General features: G+C 51.3%; 6 protein-coding genes across 6 annotated transcripts; 4 read left to right on the plus strand and 2 right to left on the minus strand.

Annotated features, from left to right (window-relative positions):
* The first annotated feature begins 2936 nt into the window (after positions 1-2936).
* BCR37DRAFT_380742 (uncharacterized protein) lies at positions 2937-3566 on the plus strand. The gene has a single exon (XM_040869544.1). It carries the CDS (start codon positions 3094-3096, stop codon positions 3268-3270), a length of 177 nt encoding a protein of 58 aa, XP_040724530.1. The 5' UTR covers positions 2937-3093; the 3' UTR covers positions 3271-3566.
* A 1002-nt stretch (positions 3567-4568) lies between these two features.
* On the plus strand, positions 4569-6003 carry BCR37DRAFT_57114 (uncharacterized protein). Its single transcript, XM_040872367.1, has one exon. The coding sequence runs from the start codon at positions 4673-4675 to the stop codon at positions 5684-5686; it is 1014 nt and encodes a 337-aa protein (XP_040724531.1). The 5' UTR covers positions 4569-4672; the 3' UTR covers positions 5687-6003.
* A 1504-nt stretch (positions 6004-7507) lies between these two features.
* Positions 7508-8869, plus strand: BCR37DRAFT_332528 (Bromodomain-containing protein; the record flags this gene model as incomplete). Its single annotated transcript, XM_040867064.1, has 3 exons — positions 7508-7904; positions 7989-8554; positions 8603-8869. Coding segments are annotated over 3 exons (1230 nt in total), but the record flags the coding sequence as incomplete, so codon positions are not given.
* Positions 8870-9758: 889 nt separating this feature from the next.
* BCR37DRAFT_334867 (PSP1 C-terminal conserved region-domain-containing protein) lies at positions 9759-10310 on the minus strand (the record flags this gene model as incomplete). The annotated part of the gene is made up of 2 exons (XM_040867160.1): positions 9759-10048; positions 10106-10310. Coding segments are annotated over 2 exons (495 nt in total), but the record flags the coding sequence as incomplete, so codon positions are not given.
* Positions 10311-12750: 2440 nt separating this feature from the next.
* On the plus strand, positions 12751-14433 carry BCR37DRAFT_393535 (uncharacterized protein; the record flags this gene model as incomplete). Its single annotated transcript, XM_040871320.1, has 1 exon — positions 12751-14433. The coding sequence occupies one exon, from the start codon at positions 12751-12753 to the stop codon at positions 14431-14433; it is 1683 nt and encodes a 560-aa protein (XP_040724534.1).
* A 328-nt stretch (positions 14434-14761) lies between these two features.
* Positions 14762-15202, minus strand: BCR37DRAFT_402962 (Plectin/S10 domain-containing protein; the record flags this gene model as incomplete). The annotated part of the gene is made up of 1 exon (XM_040871956.1): positions 14762-15202. The coding sequence occupies one exon, from the start codon at positions 15200-15202 to the stop codon at positions 14762-14764; it is 441 nt and encodes a 146-aa protein (XP_040724535.1).
* Between the last annotated feature and the right edge of the window lie 103 nt (positions 15203-15305).

A 15305-nucleotide genomic window follows, 5' to 3' on the forward strand; every position in this document is an offset into this window, starting at 1 on the left:
GTGCGGCCTTAAGCTCCTCTGCGCACACGTCGGATGCGAGGAGTGAGTACTGTCACTACTGTACCAATTGGTCGAGAGTGTCATCAGATGGTTGTTCCGTCCACGAGGTGTATCCCGCACCGCCATACACCCGCCTAGCAGATGTAGCCGACTTCGATGGTCGACAGATAGGCAAGACATAAACCATGCTGATGGCTGAAGGCTAGGTCCGCAGTCTCGTAAGCTTGCTCATGATATGCAGCTATGCTGTAGTTCGTACACGCATGTAAGTATGGGACCGGCGAGTCGCCTCCCGCACAGTGACCTCACCTCTGTAATCGCGGGCTCAAGCAAATGTCATTTGATCGATCAAGGTACAAGTCTGTACAGCGTGACATGGTTGTCGTTCAAAAGCACAGAGTAACATATGCCCTCCTCGCGAGACTGCGTATGAAGACACTGTTGCTGCCAGGCAGCGTCACTGGCCACTCGGTACTGACTTGGCAGACTCAGCTCATCCATCCCGTGTTGAGCTCTCATCTCTCGTGAGTCGTGATTCGTGAATCGTGATCATCTGGTCAGATGGCCCCATATGAGACATGCCCTCATGATGTCTCACTTGGAGATTACATTCACCCGATTTGGCCGCTTATACGTAGTATTCAACTTGTATCCCTAGACTCCCTAGGCAGTCAGTGATAAAAGTGCGTGACCCGTGTGACTTTGATATGAAACGGCTGAGTATGTGTCGACTCTGTCGAGTCTGTCAACACTTTTGGCAGCTCTGGGTAAGGAACAAGAGCTTTACAGCTCATTAGTTGAGGTTGTTACAGAATGACAGGAGTTGTCTGCAAGTATGTAGCAAATCGACTTGCTAGGTGCATGAATGACATGGCTTGCGTCCTCGTTCATCATCAAGTGTAGCAGCGTGACTTAGAGTACCATACTGGCGATTTATTCTTACGTAGTAGAGAGCTGCATTAAGCACAGTCAGAGAGTGCCTCCCAAGCGGCTCAGTTGTAAGGCCAGACAGGGACGTAGCTTAGCTCTGACATCATGGTCGACCATATAGTTGATGTCGCAGGTGCACGCTGCCGTGGGAGTCGGTAAATTAACACGGTTGCTCTGTCGCTGGGGGGGAGTTTTGTATCACGCGCTCAATTGCAACTGCCAACGACTACGACAAGTCACTGCTTGAGCCTCTTGTGCAGATCTACAAGCGATTGGTCTACGGCTCTCCCAGCTTCCGCGTACGCATACACTGATTTCCTCTCAGCGCGCTTGGACCCAAAGAAGCCTTCTTGGAAGCGCTGCACTTGCAAGTCTGTCTGTCAGCACTACCTCTTCTAGCGCCCAGGATGCCTCCAGCAGCGGCTGGCTCGAAGCGCTCGAGACAGACGCAGCCTGCAACTCAGTGTAAGATCTTGCAGCATTCTTTGCATGCTTCCTTGTGGAGTTGCTGACCAGCCCTGAAGCAAAGAAGAAGCAGACCCCTGGAAGTGCCTCTAGGGGTCTTAAACGAACGCTTTCGAACGTCGAAGGCGCATCTGGCGACGAGCGCGATGAATCTAGCTTAGACGCACAGTATGTTTGAACCCTTGCGACCTTCTTTACAAAGTGTCTGACATCAAGGCTCTTCAAGCAATTTGCCCAACGCGTCAGGGGTAAACCTTCAGCCAAGGAACAGCAATCTTTGCAACAGCAACAAGATCGGCTGCATCAACAGCTTCAGCACGCATCGGCAGAAAAAGCTGTGCACTTGAAGGAGACGCTCTTGGAAAAAGCTACCGCAACAGCAAATGCAGAGATACAGGAGCTAGAAGTCTTGCTTGAAGGTGGACAATCAGTACATGGTCAAAACCTTGGTTTTGAACTTTTCGAGGAAGCATTGGTAGGTGTTTCTATGCATCCTTGAGCAACGTTAATGCTGTAGGCGACTGCTGAGATGACCAAACAAAGCATTCAGAACGATGCAGACAAGATTGCAGACGTCCTGGGAACAACGCAAGCTACCTTGGCAAACTACAAAGCACAGCAACAGATGACAAAGCTCGAGGCAGAACGCGTCATGACAGCTTTGGCCCATCAAGCTCAAGCCCATGCTACGCATGAGGCAGACACGGTCGGTATGCTTCGCCAAGGAAAATCAAGTAGGCGCTACAAGAAACGCCACTCGCTAGGAGATCTGCTTCAACAGGCCTGCCAAGTGATGCAGCTCGGTCGATAAGCTATGTGCCTATGCCTGATAGTAGTTCTGCATCTCTACTAAGCCTTCACAGACATTCAACGCATCTTCTGATCTTCGCTCATCTTTTTGTGTTTTGATTCGCCGCAATGCTCAATTTTGAGAAGTGGTGAAGCACGGCAGCTACTTCTCCAATGGTCATCTATGATTTGGCTCGTGACATTCACGCAAGCTTCTCTCCAGGTATCTCAGCGATCTGAGAACACCAATGAAGACCCCTGCTGCCTTGCCATCTCCTCTATCCTTCGGGATCTGCTTGATTGCCCCATCTCGTCGTCTCAGGGGGTCCACTTCCGCTTACCCGCGATAAAAATAATCCTCCGAACTGGGCACGATGGCTGGCAATAGCAAGCTACGCTACCTCAACAATCTCCGCATAGATCTATTGATTTCTTGTACGACCTATCCGGTGTCATTGACGCCTCCCGTTGTTGACCGGCATGTTGGCTACGTGAGGCCAAGTTGACACCTGAAGTCCTGTCATTGCTTGTACGGCTAGAATTCCCCGGGCAAAGAGCCTACCGTAACAATACGACATGTGCTTGCCATGCCCCTGCCTTGCAATTGTCTATAGTGAGGATGCTAGAGCCCAGATCGTCTGAGCGGATGGCTTCGTGTTCGGATCATACCGAGCCGTGCCAAGAAGCGACTTGCCGGCTGAAGGTAGATCCGAAGACAGGGACAAGGTATACTGATGATACATCTCAGAAGATTCTAAAGGAAACTTAAGCATGTCGGTTCACGCGGTGGTCTTGCTTGCCGTCTTGCTAAGACACTGGCGTGTAATGAATCTAATGATACTAAGAGATTCTAGGATGTAGACAGTAGACTGGAGCGAGCTACACTGACAGAGACGTGAAAGTCGAGAGATGTGCATTGGAAAAGCCGAACATCCCGATATGAGTTGTGTCTCAGATGAGTTGCTGCGTTGTGGTCATTTTGCGAATGCACGGCTTTGTCGAGACTCGCACATTCGTCGCTCAAGTGGTGTTGAATGGTTGAAAAGTATGGATCCTTGGAGTCAATGTCGCTTGTTGGGACAGTAACGTATCTGGAGATGTTTCACGAGCAGATGCATAGCAGGCTTAGCAGCATACAGCGAGCATAAGAAGCTGCCTGTCACTAGCAAGCACATCCCTGTCAAGAGATCGGCGACCGGCACAGGGCAATAGCAGCGCCCTCGAACGGCCATGGTCGAGTCAGTGATGACGGCTGCCAGTTGGCCTGGCAATATAGCCTGCCCAGGTGTGTTTGAAATGTCTCAGGTTCAAACAAAGTCCTACGCGTTGCGAGCTGAAATAAGATGGATGTCTCAGATGACGCAGGCCGTCAATCTTCAACACAGTCAAGATGATCCTCCTAGTGATTTGCTATTTGGCCGCATTGGATCAAGTGCATGGATGTGTACCAAGCTGATTTGCACCCAACCTTCGGCCCAGAAGGAAACCCCTCCTCCTTCGTACGATGTTGTAGCCGAGAAGAGCACGCGTGCAAAAGACCATGCTTTAACGATCAAGTGAGTTTCTATGCTGAGCCATCCCGCTCTAGGGCTTCACTCGATATGGACAACATAGTTGCTGCTGTTGATTTGTGTGTGAAGCGGATTGCAAGACACGGCATGTCATGATCATCGCCAAGCAATATGAGTATAGTTTGTAGCAGTCTGTGATGACATGGGCATACGCCATCCTGCCAGAATGGGTACTAGGGAGCAGCTGGACCAGCCATGCAAGACCTGTCACCTGTGAAGGTGTGACAATTAGATTTGATTTTTTGAGTGTGTCAAAAGAGGCTGGGACCATGGCCACTGCGGTTTACCGAGTTGTGCATGTGCGTACACTGCCTCTCTACCAGTTCCGGAAGGGCTCTTGCCATTGAGTCATGGATGGATGGGTGGGCATTGTTCCAAGGACGTGCACACGGCATCGACCCACTCTTGACGGCGGTCGCGAGGGGAGAGTGCAGCGGGGGGGCCCAATGGCCCCAATCTGTGTGAGCCACTGTGAACTTGTGAAGGCTCCTTCCTCGCTTGACACGATCGCCAATTCCAACAAAGATCCGCCTCGAAGCAAGTAAAAGCACAGCACAGCACAGCACAGCACATCCCCCGGAGTGCAACGGCTTACTTGTAGAAAAGGGCGGCAGCTCGCTGTCACACACGGCAAGGCACTCTTATACGCACACACCTCGTCGATCCTTGCGTCCTGGGCCATGACACAAGCTTGAGACATCGGGCCCATCCATTAAACATCGCAAAAGATACTTCAGAACCGCCTTCGTCTTGCTATAATACAACACACAGGGCCTCATCCCAACACACACACATACGTCTATACGACACGCCGTCAAGTGCGATACGGCAAGCAAGCGACATCAAAGCGACCAAACAACAAAAGCGGACAAGCTGTCAACAACAAACAACCTCATCTCTACAACAGAAAGAGCAGTATGCTCGATCTACACAACTCTCAGGATGCAGCGCCGCCTTCAAAGCGTAAAAACAGGCTCACGCGTCTCTTCACACGTCGTAGAGCAGAACCGCCAGACTCCTTGTTCGTCCAGACCCCAGCCGACCAGCAACCATCGAGTCATGGTGGGAAACTTGGGACAGACGTGTCGGTGATGCCGCGACCATCCATGAGCACAACCCCGTCACTCGCGTTTTCCCTAAGATCACGAGAAAGTCTCTCGACCGTTGAGGATTTACGACTTTCCTCGACCATCAGTACAGCGACTGCACAAGCGCTTCAACAAGTTGAACGAGATCCGGAATCGCGATATCACAGTTTGCCGAGTGCATCGAGCAGTAATCCGAGTGAACCACGGTTCGTGTTTGATCGGATATGGGCAGCGAGTCCGAATTTGTCGAGTGAGTCTTTTGCCGCTGTTCCCAGAACGGTGACAACCACGACGCCTGCTGCTGCTGGTAGTGGGTCTACAGTAGGTGAACATCATGCCATGATGCAGGTACTGCAGCAAGCAATGACGGCGCATAGCGAGTCAAGACTTGCACGAGCGGCACAAGCAGCGTCTTCAGCACAAGTCTCAACAACTGTCACTGCTTCACCGCGACTAGGCCGTTCGTCTGCTCAGGAATGGGGACAGCAGAGTCCTACGATGATGGCTGCGTCGACATTTGAGCCAGCGACCTTGGGTGTGCGACGGGTCAGGACATGGACGGGTGGGAGTAATTTGTCACCGCCTGTGTTGATGAGTTCTAGAGATACGGCGCGGTATGCACGGATGCCGTTACCTGCTGTGCCGCAAGGTGTACGACCGATTCAGCAACAAGCTACGGCGTTGGGCATGGTGGGTTCGATTGTTCAGTCGGCACCTGCGACACCGACTCGACGCGTGACAGTGGTGAAGAAGATTCGCAGGAGTAGTGCGGCGAAGCAGGCGATGGCTGGCCGGATGGAGGAACGACGACAATCGACTCCTGTGCCTGAACACAGGACTTGAATTGAATACCCGTTGGAAGCTGAATGAAGTTGAAGAAGTTGAAAGAATGTACCTTTGGAGGTATGTATATGAGTTTGGAAAGTAGCGCTAGGCATTTGAATCTTTTCTCTCTGCTTGACATAGGACTCGAGCCAGACTGATTGTCCTGGGCGTGTTGCTGGCTGTTCCATCTGGTCTGCTGTGAGTGAAATTGAAGGACTCGAGCAGTGAGACGCGCTGAACACCTGGCATAGCATGACAGTCTGGTCTCAAGAAGCAAGCCTCTGGCCATGCAATCACTAGATCATGCCACGGGAAGATAGTTGTGACTGCCTGGTGAGCTAATTATAGTTTCTGTCACGTGTTCTCTCACGGTCTTGTCTGCTGTGTCATCATGATTCGTGATTGCCTGTGCAGTCAAACAGGATCAGCTCATGGGCGGGTGGCTCTGTTGCTATGCTAATACGGGCTGTGCATAGGCTGCTGCTGTGTGTGTCTGGCAGAGTCAATAGTTGTGGTTGGGGATAAGCACGGCGCACACAGACTGCATGTTCCAGCTGATCCAGATGCGCGCTCTCTTCCTCTCTTCTGTGGTGGATGCAGCTGTGGTTTCGTAGGTAGTGATGCTTGTCTCTCGCTAGCCAACCACCGTCATCACCATCACCAGTGCCCCCTGATACAACTAACAGAAGGAGTACTAAGTACCTGCTGCCCCTGCTGCTGGCTGTCCCCTCTTTTCCGCCTTTTGCAATTTTTCGCCCTGAGATACAAATAGCCGCGCATCGCCACCCTCATTCCTCTCCCCGAATTTGACCACGCAGCAGCAGCAGCAGCAGCAATCTCAGTCGCACTCAACCGAGTCAAAGGCAGAGAGAGACGTGTTTGGGCCATCGGGGACTGCCAACCTGCCACAAACAGTCACAACTACTTCAAGCTCTGACTCTGCCCTGCTCTGCTCTGCTCTGCTTATACACACACACACATCTACGCTCTCTACCTGCTGCTCTCTCCTGCTTGCTATTCCTCATCATCTGCTCCACATAAAAGTAACAACAAAAAAATAAAAAAGCTCACAACGGCCCCATGGCAGACGAGCAGCAACACCCACAGCACCAGGTCGCAGCGCCCATACAGACACAAGCACCGGTCGCACCGCCCGCCGCAGCACAAGACAATGCGCCTGCAGGTCTCCAAGTCAAGGAATCAGCCATGACGGGACTTGCTGTTGCGCATGAACCAATCATGGATGCAGCGATTGCCGTAGAGGCCGTACAGAGCGACACCCACACAGCAGCGCCTGCACCGACGTCGATTGCAGGACAGCAAGAAGCGACCGTTCAGCATGCAGTCAGTGTAGAACAACCGACTTCCGCCGTACGCGCATCACCGGCGCCAGAATCAAAGCAAGCGATCAGAGCAGCGGATGCGGAATTAGACCCGCTCTTTGATGAAGTGCCTGCGCCGCTCCACGCGCCCATCTCACCACCGCAAGAGCCTACCGCTGCAATCACATCCCCTTCAACAACCCCTGCTGCTGATGTGAGTGATGTGCAAGCACAACAGCGACCGGCGCCCATCACGACGAGTGTCCCGCCGATTGAGTCGGGTGGACCGACACCACCACAATCATCCAAAGCAGCATCGCCGAAACGAGAGGAACCCGGTGTGGCGCTCATGGAGACGATTGAAGCGGCCATTGAAACGGCGGCGGAACCTGTTGTGACGGAAGAGTCTGCACCTGTTGCGGCACCCGCGACAACTGCAGTGACGGAGGATGTCAAGATGGATGATGTGTCTGAAAGCAAACCTGATACTGCTCCCGCACACACTATTGATCCGCAGCGCAAAATGACACCCAATCGACAAAAATACTGTCTTGTTGTGATTCGCCAGCTCAAGAAGAATAAGGATGCCGGACCCTTCAATGGCCCTGTCGACCCGGTCAAGCTCAAGATCCCAGATTACCCAAACATCATCAAGAACCCACAAGACCTCGGCACCATTGAAAAGCGACTTCAGAAGAATGAATATGAAACCATTGATGCATTCATGGAGGCGGTCTTTTTGGTGTTTAGCAATTGTGAGCGGTACAATGGACTCGAGTCACCCATCAACAAAATGGCCTTGCGTGTCAAGGAACAGTTTGAGCGACAAATCAGAAGTATGCCACCACCAGATTTCTCAGCACCTGCCAACAACAAGAAATCCAAAAAGGCAACACCACACGTAGCGACGAATGGTAAAGCAAAAGCCGCATCCCCTGCCGTTCCTGCAACAACAATTCAACCACCTACCATCAGACGTGAATCAACGACTGGACAAGATGGTCGACCGAAACGTGAGATTCATGCACCACCACCAAAATCACTACCCTACCAAAACGTCCCCGTTCGTCGTGGCAAGCATGCGCAACAACTCAAATTCTGTGGTCAAGTATTGCGGGAATTGCAGCGAAAACAGCATGAGCCGTATGCCTTCCCCTTCTACGTCCCGGTGGATCCAGTTGCCTTGAATATCCCGGAGTACACAAAAGTTATCAAACATCCCATGGATTTAGGAACAATTGACTCAAAGTTGAAGCAAGGCGAGTATGAGTCTGCTGAGGATTTTGAGTTTGATGTGCGTCTCATCTTTCGCAATTGCTACAAATTCAATCCACCGGGTACACCGGTGCAAGCGATGGGTAAGAAGTTGGAAGCTGTGTTTAATCAGAAATGGGCAGAGAAGCCCGTTCCTCGAGCGCAACAGGGTGAGTCTGATTCGGATGATTCAGATGATGGCAAGATGCAGACGGTGCAAATGTTGACGAAGCAATTGGAAGCAATGAAGAATCAAATTGCTGGTCTCAAGCAAGGCAAAACGAAGAAGAAGGAACGTTCACAACCTATTGTCTACCATGATGACGACGATGATGATTATGAGCAACACTCCAACAAGCGCAAATCGTATGCAGCGCAACAGGCGAGTAAAAAGCGTGGACGTCAATCTGCCTATGATGATGTGGATGAATCACCCATGATTCCAACTTTTGAGCAAAAAACGGCCTTATCTACAAAAATGGGTTACATGACAGAACATCAGATGCCTGTGGTGATTCAAATTTTGAAGCGCACAGAGAGTAATTTCGACCCTGAAGATGAGGAGGTGGAGTTGGATGTGGACAAGGTACACCCACAAACCATTCGGCTTTTGTGGAATTGGATCATGGAGGATATTCAACCTTCTTTTCTACGAAAGCGACAAAAGTCAACCACTGTTGCAGCGGCGAGAGATCCAACGAGTAGTCACCATCCTGCACCTTCCAAGAAGCACAAGAAGAGTCGCGCCGTGTTGAGTGAGTCTGAGCAGCAGCGACAGATTGAGCAGTTGGAGCAGCAATTGCAGCGATTCAATGGTGAAGGTGGTGCGTTGCCGGAGGAATCGAGGTATGCAGAGGCATCCGATTCCGGTAGCGACTTGGAGGACTCGTCAGAGGATGAGGATTGATGAAGATGGCATTCCTTTTGTTGTGTCCTTGTGCGGGAATACATTCTCTTATACACAAACTAGCATAGCCCAGATCAAGAAAGAACTTGCACGTCTACTGTACCAGATATCTTCATTTTTCTCTTGATAATACAAAGTCTAGCACTATTCTTTACGCTCTGTGTTATTGTGTATTGTACGCTGTCATGATCCATGTAGCTCTAATAGATGCCGGAATGAGGTGCAAGTGGGTATATATTTTTGATTTTTTTTTTGGTGATGCCTGTACAGGATGCGGTGATTAGTAATGTCCCTGCGGTGCACCAGAGCGTGTCATGCCACCTTGCCTGTACAACGTTGCTGCATGCTCGCCAAACTGCATAGCAGCAGGCAAACCAGTAGGTGCGCCATAGCCGTACTGTGGATCTTGCATCATATACCCAGTCGGCTCGGCCATCGGCATATATCCGCCGTATGGTTGCCCAAAGAGCTGCTGTGGGTGTTGTTGGTTGGGTCTCGGTGCATACCCATACCCTGCTCCACCATCACTACTAATGCCAGTAGCAGGTGATTCAGCTCTCACTTGTGCAGGTACAGATGTGCCTGCGGTATGTTGTCCCATGGTCCCTGGATTCACTGCACACATCCAAATGCGCGTCTTGTAAATCTTGAACAAGTCACGCACCAGATCCCTAAAGTCGATGCGCTGCGAGGCAATGTAGTAAAACGTCAACTTCCGACGATCCCACTGATACTCGCCATCCAGAACTTCCATGGGTAGCTTTCGTTGACGGACCTTAGCTTGACACACAAGCATGGCTTGTTGTTCATCCTGCGACTTAACCAACAATTGCGCCGCTTCGGCAGCGTGTGCGAGACGATAGATGAGTTTCGGTTGTAACATGGCAAGACCACCGCCTGACGCCAAGACTGCCGCTTGTTGCTGTGCCTTTCCTGCTTCTTCCGGTTGTGCACCTAGCGCCAATGCTTGTTCTCGCGCTTGTTGTTGTTTGAGTTGACGCACTTGAGCAAGGGTGACTGACTCGTGCGTCACTTTACCGAGGTCACGGCCACGGTCTGCTTCGACCAGGACGAGATCACCCACATGAACATCCATACCCGATCCTTCAGGCACATAAAACACATCTGTGCGACATGCTTTGAATTCCACCAGAAATAAGAGTCCAGGTAAGGATTGCTGCTGTTGTTGGCCTTGCTGAGGAACTTGTTGTTGGTAGGTTTGTTGTGGTGGTTGCTGCAACGGACTGCTAGGGCCTTGCATGACTTGTGATCGAGGGCGCATCCTATGATCATCCGAGGAAAAATAGCGGTCGACATCAGCCATCATGTTACCGTAGTGACCAGTATTTTGCTGATTGTAGCCTTCCCCTGACCCTGCGCTCTGAGGGGTCGTAAAGCTCTCGCGCCGTGCAGTCTGTTGAGCTTCAGTGTAGCGACTGCCTGCAAACATGCCAAGACGTGCTCCACTCGTATCGCCTTCAGGACTACCAAACGATGCAGCACTGTTGAAGGACGCACGTCGACGATCACCACGCAAATCATCCAGTCGTGGATTGGTCGGGGTTGTGTAGCGCAAACCAGGCGGATCGACCACTCCACCCGATGTAGAAGCATGTCGCATGCGCATCGCAGCTGCACTCTCCGTCATTGAATCCGCATCTTCATAGATCGCATCCTCACTCCCTTCCTCTGCATCCAGATCTGGCGCATGCCAGGCTGCTGCATAACTCGACTTGCTGCGATTTTTGAACTTCATTTGCTGAAACTGCTCCCTAAGCAGTCGCGTCGCATCGTATGCAGCGAGCGGTTGTTCAGCTTGCATCATGCCCATGGGTGAATGAATCTCCTGGCCCACTGAAAAGGAAGCCGATCGACTTGCTCGACCGCGGTCGGCATGCAAAAGGTGCGGATTACTCGCACTGCCTGTGCCCCAAATACTCGGACCCAAATTCACGGCAACGGCATTGGCCCAGCGCTCCTCGGACGCTGTTGACTCGCGACGACCGGATTCTTGCTTTCGACGACGATTTGAAGCGGCTTGGTCGTCATCTACCTCGTCATCGCTGCTAGATGCGGAAAAGGCATTTGCAGAGTCGTGTTGCTGCATGATGGTCTTGATTTGCTTGGCCTTGAGAAGGTCCATCGTGAAGGATCGTGGTGAACGCCTGCTGTGTCCAGTTTGAGCGATTGTCTGGGGCGCTTGAAGAGAAGCTTTGTGATGACAATAGCGCACAAGAACTCAGCGGTTTGTGCTGTACTCAGGACGTCAAGGGCCCTGGACTGTGTCGTGGCCCCGATGCGGCTCTGTGTCTTGCTGGCTGGCTGGTTGGCTGGTTCGTTCGTTGGTCGTGGAGGAAGTTTGGCAGCAAAATCGCGGGGAGACAGCGACGACAAGGACCACCACCACTTGCTACACTGGCTGCAGGGCTATGATGCTTAGCCAGCTCTCTTGTGCTCTGCGTTGTCATCGGCTTCCTAGACACAAGACTGTTGCTATCGAAAATGGCGCTATAGAGGCTATTGTCTTCACTCGTCGACAGGCCTCCATCTGTAGCTGCGTGCATCATACGACTGGACGTGACCCAATCACCAGGATCTCCTGACTTAGACACTATCTTCTCAAACTCAATCGCGGCAATCGAAGTCGCCCGCTAGCATGCTTTATTCTGGACTCTTCTGGACCAAGAGATGCCTTCACAGTCCAGATGTATTCCAATAGCTATAGCCTGCATACCAATAGTGATTGACCGTCTTCAACCCGACATTTCCAATATACGCTCAATCGGTACTAGGAACCAAGGAGTCCAGTAAACCCACATGCTTCCATGTCTCCCGAAAAGCACGCGATGCCATGCATAGCTATGCAAACAATGCCAAGGCTATCTAGCCAGCTAAGACTTTGGGTAAGTGATCGTCCAGATGATATTCTGCTACCAACATTTGGATCAGCAGGTCAGCGAGAAGCCAGAAGACTAACACATCCAGGAACATCTCATCTCAGAGCATGAAACTCTTAAGCTGCGCTCCGATCTCCCTCGTCATGCAAGCAAATGCTGCGCAACTTTAACCAAAAGGAGGGCAATGTGGTTCATTTCCAGGATACAAAAGTCTAATTTCCGAACGCAATCATGGATGTCATGAAGGTGATCATTGCGTAATAAAAGACGGCACCTGCGCTGCGCAACCTTTCACCGGTGCCAATCTTACCAAAAAGGACAATGCATCTGCTCTTGTGGTAATCCTGGACCTCGCTTTTAAATTGAGCAAGCTTTCATACCTCTTGTAGATACTGATCGAACCAAGGCCCCAAAATAGTAACGTACCTTACGATTCCATCCAGTCTGATGATGGTGCCTTACACTGGCCATATCCAGTTACTTCTCAATGCCTTCCCATCTCGTGTGAGTCGCATTCCGAAGCAACGAGCTCAAGACATCCACAACAGCAACGACACACAGCCAAGTAGCAGCTGCCATGGACGAGTGCTAAGCAGGCCTAGGCGGCTTTGATCTCACTGCTGTTTTGTTCATCCAGTAATAATATCCCCGACGTACCTCGACCACTTCTTTTTCGCCCGACTCGCATCACTTCTTTTCGAAATGCGAACCGCCCTTCTTACGCGGCTCCTCTTCCTCAGTGTGCTCCAACATCTCTGCTCAGCACTCTCTCTTACATGTCTCGAGTATCCGTATCCTCACAACCCCAGGATATCCATCCAAGTCGATTGCTCACCCTTGCAAACGCAACCGCAAGCGCAAAAAGCTGCCGCAGCACTCCCCTCGGCCTCATCCCGGTCCAGCGGCGCTCGATCAAGCGCCTTGGCCAGTGCAACAATATCACTCATTTCACAAGCATCACTTGCGCCAATAGCAGATGGACTTCGCTCACCCGTCTCTTCGATCCTGCAAGAACCCGCATTACCGGCACCGGTCGCGAACCAAGATGCGACCAATCGATTTGTTTTTGACATTTCATGCCCGGCCAGCTACGGTGCTGCCAACTGTGCCGATGCCAATGCAACTCTTTATCTTGCTGGTGGACTTATTTCCAATATTTTGCAACTTTCAGCGCCCATCCTGGTCAATGCGACCTTGACTTCATTCTGTTCAACATTAGGCATCTGCGATGAAGGTGGTACGATCACCTCACTCGCTGCAGCATCTCCTGCGCGTAATATCCCGCTTGTGGATGATGATGGCATTGTCCGTTACTACCCACAAGCAGTCGTCAAGCAAATGGCGAGTTACTTTCCACAACAACCTCAGCTTGGCGCGTACGACATCAATCTCAATGTCAATGCGCAAGCGAGTTTCTATTTTTCTGGTCGTGCAGCAGGCAGACCTGCTCCGGCAGCGATCAAATCTACACAAACTGATTTTTTCTTTGTCGTGATGCACGAGTTGATGCATGGTCTCGGCTTCACCAGCTCGTATGAGGATTACTTTCATCCATCTTCGCCAAGCACAGTCACGCCGAACGTGCGTATCTTTGTTACAGAGAGCAATGGTAAGCAAGGTCTTGAATTTGCTGGCTTCTCAGAGTATGCATTTGATCGGTTCGTTCAGGTGAATGGCACGCTCTTGACTGGCTCCACAGTCGCCAATATGAATACGCGCTTGTTTGCAGAGACGAGTGGCAGATTGTTCGCAAATGAGACTGATTTGGCAACCTATTTCACAACGCAATCACCCGTCGCTGATGTCGCACGTCGACTGGCTCAAAGCTTCGTCAAGCGCTATACAACGACCCTGGCACTCCTTCCAGGGATCTTGTCAAATCGCACCTCCAGCAATAGTACCGCGAATCTCGTCCTTGAAACAGGGATTGTACCATTCTCTGCAGGATCGAGCGTCAGTCATGTCGCTGCGGATCTATACGACCGAACTCCAGATTTCCTGATGCGATTTGAAGTGGTCAAGGGTGCCACACTGCAATCCTACATTACATCTGCCGTGCAAGCCGCACAGGGAAGTGCCAACGCTGCACGCGTTGCGAGTGATGCAGCAATCTATGGAGCATTAGGGCCAGGATTACGTGCTGTTCTTGCAGGAATCGGATATCGTGTGCGTGGCGGTGTTGGGTCACTACAACCTATTGTAAATACGGCTGTTGTGACGACCAGTATGCCTGTGAATGGCGCTACTGCTACGGGGAGCGCTGTTTCTGGTGGTGCTGTGCCGGCAACGACGGGACGTGTTACTGCGTCGGGTGCGACTGCTACTGTTGCGTCTTCTTGGACCTTCCTTGGGTGGTTGCTCTTCCTGTCTTCTATGGCAATATGAGCTTGCGACCCTTTTCTGTTTCTTGTTTTTATGATTTCCGGGAAGTAAAAATGCAGCGATGTTACATAGAGACTTGTGTCAACATATTAATACTAATCTATCCTATACACATCCAATCAAGGTCGATACAAGAGTGTCAAGAGGGAGGCGGACAGAGGAGCACAGAGAAACATGCACAGGAGAAGCCAGGACTATCCTAGAGAGTCAAAATGCGACTTGCGTCGTTTCTTCGTTGGATATATGACTGGGGCAGAGTGTAAATCTCTGTCCCTATGCTAGAGGTGTGTGACTGACAGACAATCCGATGATTGCATGGTCGTTGCACGCTTTAGAAGCCCTCGCGGAAGACAGGCTTGACATCACCCTCCTGCTTCTTCTCACCGCCATCACGACGACGGTACTCATCAGCACCACCCTCACGACGTGGCTGCCTGGGTGCACCGCCCTGAGGTCCACCCATAGTACGGGGTGCAGCGGGCCGTGTTGCGCGCTTGTGTGTTGCTGGGACAATCTCGACTGGGAGATGGAGCCACTCTCGAAGGTGGTCGATACCCTCGTTGGTGAGAGAGTAGTAGTAGTACTGCCACGAGAATTGAGTCTTGACAAAGCCCTTGGAGGTCAAAGACTGGCAGACCTTGATGACTTGAAGGTTGGGGACATCCTCGAGTTCGAGGGATGCAGGTGCGTTGAAGTCCTTCTTTGCAACGAGGACACCGTCCTTGAACAGTTGCTGGTAGATCTTCCTGCGGTTCTCCTTAGGTACGAGCATAGTTGTATATAGTGTGAGAGTGTCGCTGGTGTCTGTGTCTCTTGTCTGTCGCTGCTTTCTCAAATTTTGTTTTGCGCGAGTGTGACTGCCCAACACCACAGAG

Source organism: Protomyces lactucae-debilis (genome assembly GCF_002105105.1).
Source record: "Protomyces lactucae-debilis strain 12-1054 chromosome Unknown BCR37scaffold_12, whole genome shotgun sequence".
NCBI classification, from domain to species: Eukaryota; Fungi; Ascomycota; class Taphrinomycetes; order Taphrinales; family Protomycetaceae; genus Protomyces; species Protomyces lactucae-debilis.